At 42.8% G+C, this 7,804-nt stretch overlaps 1 protein-coding gene across 2 annotated transcripts; it reads right to left on the minus strand.

Moving 5' to 3' along the window:
* Positions 1 to 339: 339 nt before the first annotated feature.
* Positions 340 to 7,295, minus strand: arf2b (ARF GTPase 2b). Of its 2 annotated transcripts, none has more exons than XM_029527152.1 (5): positions 7,165 to 7,295; positions 5,210 to 5,367; positions 4,205 to 4,315; positions 2,472 to 2,596; positions 340 to 2,210 (listed from the first exon to the last, which is right to left on the minus strand). In XM_029527152.1, the coding sequence occupies exons 2-5, from the start codon at positions 5,355 to 5,357 to the stop codon at positions 2,049 to 2,051; spliced, it is 546 nt and encodes a 181-aa protein (XP_029383012.1). In that variant the 5' UTR covers positions 5,358 to 5,367; positions 7,165 to 7,295; the 3' UTR covers positions 340 to 2,048. The 2 variants fall into 2 exon arrangements, with proteins under 2 accessions (XP_029383012.1, XP_029383013.1); XM_029527153.1 differs by lacking the exon at positions 7,165 to 7,295 and adding an exon at positions 6,788 to 6,973.
* Positions 7,296 to 7,804: the final 509 nt, after the last annotated feature.

The following is a 7,804-nucleotide window of genomic DNA, read 5'->3' on the forward strand; positions in this document are numbered from 1 at the left end:
GCATCATCTTAAATTAACACTGATCCTGGTCGGGTCATTGACAGCAAATATTTGTTCATTCTATGGAAGCTGGAATAATGCAGTTTTGTTGGTCAGCTGCTGTGATGTAGGTGAAAGTGAAAAACAACTTCTCTTGTTCATAAATTAATTTTCGCCTTTTTAACTGCAGGTCAGAAACAAAATGACTTCTGCCATCTTGTGCTTTAACATGACGGACAAAAAGGTTCCTAAATAATCAGTATAATAGTTGAAGCCTGTGAGTTGGAGCTCATTTTAGATGTAACTTCAGGTAGGGGAAATTTCAGGAAGAAAAAAAAAAAAAAGGCTTTCACCGCTGACTGTTGGATCAAATCATGTTTATTAATGTGTTCAGGAAATCCCCACAGAAACAGTTTACAGGGGAACTTACAGATTTACAATCATTCTTGACAGAAGTGCCAGCTTAACCCCCACGGTTCAACACTGAGGACGCCTGCTGAATCTCTCCACCAGCAAACTGCACACTCATTCCCCCCTAACAAGTCTACTGCCAAGTCCTTCCAGCCCACAGACCAGCTACTGACAGAGTACTTGTGTTGCTCTTTCAGTCATGAAGTATGCAGCGCTTTAAGAAGTAGTTGCCTGTAAACACCCAGGGAATCGAACTAGGTTTCCTCTCTCTGCATCTGAGCCGTTCACAGTTAGAGAGCCTTCATATTTGATGCCAATCCTTCATCACAGAGCTGGATGCTTTCAGGTGTCAAAGTAAAACCCCCAACCGCTGGTGAGAAAAACCTCATTTGAAATCATACGCAGTTTAGGCCCTACTGTTCATGTACAGGATTTGTCTTACTGCTCAAATGCATTTGGTTCAGCAGTCATAGTACAAATAGAAATGCTAAAACTAGTTACAGAAAAAAACCACATGTAACATTTCTTAAAGGAATAACATGTGAAGCTTGTGAATGTATCAGGACAGCTGTCTCAGTACTAACCGGCTGAAGGTTGTGAAATGCCCAACACCTTGGATTTGACCCACGTTACGTAGGAACAGTCAGAATGATTCACTACGCTCGAGGTCGTCTCAATTCAATCAGAGGAATTCAACGCCAGCTACCAAAAACATCTCAAGACAAGAATTGCATATACTCGCAGATTCTAATTTTTGAAGTAGATTTCATTGTTTTTAAGATTGTTGGCTTGCCTTGTGCTTCACGGTCTCGCTTGGTGGTGGAGGGAGGGGGAGAAAGGTAGTGTTCGTCAGAGAACCATTAAGAATAATCTGATATATTCCGATACAATAAAACAAACAGCATGATTTTCAAATGACACCAGAATGATCGAGGATGGCCGTTTATTTTTTTCCTTTGTCTGTTTTTTGATTTGCTTCGACCTGATACAGGTTAAGATGCAATTTACTGAATCTCTTACTGGTGGGTTGAGGTTTCAAAATCAAGAGGTTAAAATGAACATCTAGCATTCAGTCTATCTCAGGTGAACCATTTCTAGTTAACAGATATATACTGCAGGGGACAGGGAGGAGAGCTTGCACCCTTGCTCTTTCTTTGCCGTGTGAAAACCATGCTTCCTCTGGAGAGTAAGGGTGAGGAGAAAGAGGGGAGGAGGGGGCCGTGCAAGACTGAGAGTGGGGGTAGGCTGAGTGGGGCGGAGGCTGAGTTTGGTGGATGGAGAAAGGGGCTTGAAAACCAGACTGCTGATTCCACAGGAGGTGTGTAAAAGGCACGCCAGGGTTACTCCCAATCCCAGCCAACATACACAGAGACGCCTTCACACCCACACACACACTCGCTGAACACACAAGGTACACACACCCAGACTCACTCTCTCACACTCACTCACACACACACAAGCAGCACAGGCTAGAGCCCCACTGACGAGGGAGGCGGGGGGGAGAGCAGGAAAGGGAGGGAATGAAGGAAGTTCTTGAAAGAAAGAGCTGCGGATGAGAGTCGGGTTAAATGGGAGCGAAGGGGCCTGGATCCGGTGCTGCCGCTGTGTTGAAACAGAAAAAATAAACAACAAACAAAAATCAAAACTGGTGGAATGGATCATTTCTGGTTCTTCAGCTGGTTGGAGAGCCAGTCCAGGCCCTCGTACAAGCCATCCCCGCTGGTGGCGCAGGTGGCCTGGATGTACCAGCTGCGCTGGCGGAGGGCGTGCAAACCCAACTTGTCTGTGATCTCTGCGGCGTTCATCGCGTTGGGGAGATCCTGGGAGGACAAGAAACTTTGTCATGATGCAGGTTTGATATTTGACACTGCAGCTGGACTTACCAAAAACAAGACTTTCTTATTAAGGGCAAATTTTTCCTTGCATGGTCCAACATGGATACTTCAAATCAATTGACCATCAGTTGAATAGTCAATTTCTGATAGAATATTAATAAATAATATAACATCTTTAATCGGCAGGTTTATATCTGGGAAAACAATCATTTGGAGGCACTCCAATAAACAGAAATGTGACTTCACCTGTTTATTTGCGAAAACGAGCAGCACAGCGTCTCTGAGTTCATCCTCAGCAAGCATTCTGGACAACTCCTCCCTCGCCTCGTTCACTCGCTCCCTGTCGTTGCTGTCCACCACAAAGATGAGCCCTACATGCACAAACGAGGTTAAAAACAGGGCTGTGTTAGGAGTAGTAACATCATCTCCCTTCAGTTACAACACAAAAAGTTTGTTTGTAATCACTCAGAAAATAACTTATCCTTTTACAGATCAAAAGCTTTTACTCTATGAATAACGAATGATATGAAAATTGTTCCCACTTCCTACTACCATAAGTCTGTTTGACCACGGTCAAAGTGATGTGGGGCCATGGAATGGATGTAACTCTCAATCAGCAGCCCCAAACATCACAGGGTCAGACACCTCCGCTGCAGCTCATTCATATAATACATACAATAATATCTGATCCCTCCATATTGGCTGTTATTGGGAAAATTTGCCAGCCGGACACCAGATAACAACCTTGCTCCCTCTCTTCCAGGCCTTTAAAGAATCTCTGGGTCTCTGCATGTCATAGCCCCCCCTGGTGCCCAGAAGAAAACACAAACTCAATGTCTCCAATAGTAACATTCAGTGCAGGTCAGATTGAACATCTCATCCAATCAGAAGAAGCCTTAAGTCCTGATATCTGAGTTTAAATGATATTTCCAAACTCTATTTTAAGTGTTGTTGCTGTGAAACGCTGGCACTGCAGCAGACACAACAAAACTAACTATTAAAAACTTTCATGCTGAGTTGGACATCTCCAGCCTGAAAAGGAGTTGGGACTTGCTTGTGCAGCAGCATCTGTAGGCAGGCAGCTCCACCGATTCTGTCTGTCTGCAGAATTACTGACTCCCAGCCTCCAGTGGACTACAAAAGCCACAGCGTATTTTCTGTCATTTATTACTGTGTTAACCTTCAAAACTGCACAGGACTGCTGCCTGCAGTTGTCACTCTGACCTTTGATTGTGCAGCTTGGAAAGGTTGCGTGATTATCACCTCACAAAGAAAGAGAAACTGTCAGTTTCAAAAACTTTCAAAGACCCTTTGATGCAGGTGTCTGAGCGCCCTTACTTGCCAGTGGCTGAAGATATTTGTGAAATATCACAGCTTAACACAAATAATTCAGGAGTCTCACAACAATTCTCACTTTAATTCTTTAATTTCATTTTAGGGGGTTTTAGAGGCCTGAAATTGTCAAGGTATCGAGTATTATATTATTACCATCCCAGGCAAAGAAAACAACTTGAAGCTACCAAATTAGCTCAAATCACCGTGAAACTTCTGGAGACAAGTATGTAAACTAAAAAGTTAAATTAAGAGTTTCTAATTGAGCCCCTACAGATTCCTTAGAGGGACACAAGTGTTGATTTCAATGTTTTTGTTCTGTTTTCTTTGTTTTATCAAATGTTACACCCAAGTTTGTAAATTTTCCTTTTACACTGCACTTGCTTCTTTTAAAATTTATTTTTATGCACAGAAGCAGCATTAAGTTCCAGGCAGCTTTCAACCTTTAGTACTGTCACAGATTCTAATGAATTAAATTTCAGGAAATGGCAGAGGAAAATCACACAATACGCCCTCTGAGAGCTGAACAATGGCGTATGAGTCAGTGGCTCACTGACTTTAAGATCATCTTCGACGCACCAGTGAGGCCACCTATGGGCAGCAATGTTCACTGACACCTCTGCCAGCTCAGATAAAGTCCCACTCACCTTGAGTGTTCTGAAAGTAGTGGCGCCACAGCGGCCTGATTTTGTCCTGACCGCCCACATCCCACACTGTGAAGCTGATGTTCTTGTATTCTACGGTTTCAACATTAAAACCTGGAGGAGGAGAATCAGATGAGTCAATGGCTGAAAGAACACACTGGGAAAAAAGCTCCATATCAAACACTCCACAAAATTTTATGTTTATCTAAATTAAAATCGTATGGAAATCAAGTTAATTCAAAATTAGGGCTGTGCAACAAACCGCTACACACTTTTTAATGTGACCATGGAGCGCTGAAACAGTCAGGTACATAAAACATTTTCCACTATTAAATAACCATTGAAGTATTTGGAAAAGACTTTCTTTACAGTTGGAAGAAACATTTGAAAATGTTCCTATTTTATGACATTACATCAATAAAATTACTGAAAAATATCCAGTAGATGAATCAATGAGATTAAACGGTACCAGTTTCTTTATCTCCATAGAATGAAACTGTGTTGGCCTAAAGGGGGATTTTGATCAAATCATTTATGATTATATTCTAAATCTTAAGTTTTAAGCTTGTGTCTCTGTTGACTAACAAAATTTGTTAGTCAACAGAGACACAAGCTTAAAACTGTGAAAACTTAAAACTGTGTGCATGTATGTTCAGATGAATCTCTGTGCACAGCTTGGTATTGCATGTCATGTCTTGTTTGTGTAGCGTCCCCGTGTCACTGTGGATGTTTGTAATTGGTAAATGTTGTGGGACTGGAATTAGCTCTCAGTAAACTCTGGTGCAACAGAGAAAATGATGACATTTGTATTTAATTTTGATCCTTGTTCTTTACAGCAGGTTGTCAAAGATAAAAATAGACACATTTTTGTCAGATTTGAAAAAAAGACAGGTTTCTGTAACAGAAACGGTCTTGTCTTACATCACTCAGTGCTACACACAAGAAGCAGTGAATACACTGAAGACATGCAAAGTTAAGTCAACGTGATGAATATATGGAGACTCATACCGATGGTGGGAATGGTGGTGACAATCTCTCCGAGCTTCAGTTTATATAGGATGGTTGTTTTTCCAGCAGCATCAAGCCCAACCATGAGAATCCTCATCTCTTTTTTGCCAAACAGGCCCTTGAATAAGCTTGCAAATACATTCCCCATGGTGACGAAGCTGTCAAAGAGAGGAGGAAAGCATAATTAAGAGTGTTAACCTCTGCAGTTCTTTTCAGTTTCAGCACCAAGGTAAACTCCAAGCTGGAAGGACAGGACAGAAAGAATGAATGATTGAGATAACAGTACCACCTGTCTGTTAGGCTACAGCGCTGGCTGTAAATACACAACACAATCGTCATTGGACAGTTCACAGAAGCACAAATAAGTGAAGTGAAAGAGTGGTAATAAGTCTATCACCCAGCGAGTAAAAGTCAGTTTTGTCTTTCCAATGAACTAAGAGCACTGAAGGGGAAAAAAACATGGTTTACTGAAGCTACTGGTTAAACATTAAAGGCAGGGTTTGCGGCTGTACATTACCAGCCAGCTCAAACTGTCAGCGTCACCCTCTATCTAATGTTTCCATGCTGCGAAAAAAATCTTAAATTTAGAGGTGCAATGGTTGCGGGCACACAAAACTCAAACTGACAACTATTTTATATTACCAAGTTATCATTTCAACTAAGATCACCAACATTTGGTAGCTTAGGTCTCTAAATATATATATATGTATAAATATATATTAACAGTTGCTCAAACCCGCTCAAACCCATCTGAGAAAACAATGAAACGGCAATGATTACTTTGGAGAGGAAATTTAGGACAAATTAGTTTTTAAAAGCTTTAAAAGACATTTACATCTAACTCATATTCAAATCTCCAAACTAGGCTGCTAAAACCTTACAAGGCTACATTTGCTGAATTGACTTTTCTATATATTTACATGCGTTACACATTTTCAGCAGCAGACAAACATATAATGACCCAACTGTTCAAATGCATGTAATCTTTAGTTAATGATCCACGTTTGTCAACTATTTCTTATGAGGTATATTTTTATGATTCCATCTTCTCAAATGTGAGAAAAGTTTATATTTTCTTAGTTGGACATGAGTGAAGTGAAGCTGTGTTTTGGGTTAGTCAGACCTCACAGATGATCTGAAGACGTCAACGTGTTTAGGAAGTTCTACCTTACATTTTCAGCCGTTTTATACCATTTCATTTCCTTCCCCATGTCTTCAGCGAATAGAAAATAATAACATGGAGATATAACGTTGAATTATTCCCAAGCATTGAAAGAAGCATTTGAGACCTTTTTAACCGGGATAAAGCGAACAGATAACCGATCACCAGATAAGAGAGGCCCGGTAAATGAGCTAACATGCTAACAACACCCCGACCTTAGCAAAAGGCCCACAATCCAGCTACTGTATGATTTACGTTTACATCTGAGTAAATGCGTTCATTGTGAGTTTAGTTTATAATCTTAAATGCTCGGACAGCCTGGGCTGGATAGTTTTATCCGGCTAGACCAGTCCGAAGCAGATTACCAGCGGCTTCATTAAGGGCGGATGCTCCGGCTAGTTAGCCTGCTAGCTTACGTTAGCTTCCTGCTAGCTGACGGGCGACACCGTCCGCGGACTGTTTAATGAGGAACTCCGGCGTTTCCGGTGAACGGCGTCGCCTTAATCAACCGATTCAACGCCGAGTAGCTGGCCTGGAAGAACCCCCCGACTCCAGCGGTTAGGCCCTAAACTCGGCGCTCTTTCGGCAGCTTTTCGGGGTGGCCGGGACTACCTTAGCGGGCAGGCTAACCGAGCCGCCGCTTGCTAGCTAACTGCCGCGTCACAGTAAAGAGAGTCCACCGTGACGTCATGTCCAACGGCGGAATAAAACGGCCCGTTTGCGCCAAGCAGCGGTCGGTTCTGTTAACTCGCGTTTTAGGAGCGAATGCTGCCTTTTTGTGATGGTTATTTACCTTTACAAAGACAGCTTCTCGATCTTTCCGTTATCTCTCACTGTCACTCCAAAATGGCGTCTTGCGCAACCAGGGAGACACCGGCGTACGGACCCTTCCCACCGCCTCACCGGCTCCAATCACCGAGGAAATGGTGGACCTCCCCGCCCGCCTCCGGCGCCCAGCCGGCCTATCACAGAGCCCGCAGCGCGGTGCGCAAGATGTGGAGGAAGTGAACCGCACACAAGTTTGTTCAAGTTTTACACCGTGACACCGGAGAGGAGGACGACCGACCGACCGACCGGACCCTGGCCCGGTTCTCCCGGTACGTCGGTGAGCCATCCGGACAAGATGGCTGCGGCTGTTAAACGTTAACATCATTAATATGAGTGTGTGTGTGCATTTTAAAAAGTCTCACATCTCAGTTAAATCATTACAAAGAGCCTCAAAAATATCTAAATGGGCTGATACATATCCAGAAAGACACACAAACTGACCTCAGAGACACAAACTGACCTCAGAGAGACACAAACATGACCTCAGAGACACAAATATGACCTCAGAGACACACAAACATGACCTCAGAGACACAAATATGACCTCAGAGACACAAAACTGACCCCAGAGACACACAAATATGACCTCAGAGACACAAACATGA

Source organism: Echeneis naucrates, chromosome 19 (genome assembly GCF_900963305.1).
Source record: "Echeneis naucrates chromosome 19, fEcheNa1.1, whole genome shotgun sequence".
Taxonomy (NCBI): Eukaryota; Metazoa; Chordata; class Actinopteri; order Carangiformes; family Echeneidae; genus Echeneis; species Echeneis naucrates.

Excerpts from the sequence above, each read along its gene's own strand:
- arf2b (XM_029527152.1), bottom strand. The coding sequence starts at position 5,357 with ATGGGGAATGTATTTGCAAGCTTATTCAAGGGCCTGTTTGGCAAAAAA. Across the intron at positions 2,597-4,204 it reads CTACTTTCAGAACACTCAAG|GGCTCATCTTTGTGGTGGAC; the intron begins GTGAGTGGGACT and ends TTGTGCATGTAG. Across the intron at positions 2,211-2,471 it reads TCGTTTTCGCAAATAAACAG|GATCTCCCCAACGCGATGAA; the intron begins GTGAAGTCACAT and ends TTGTCCTCCCAG.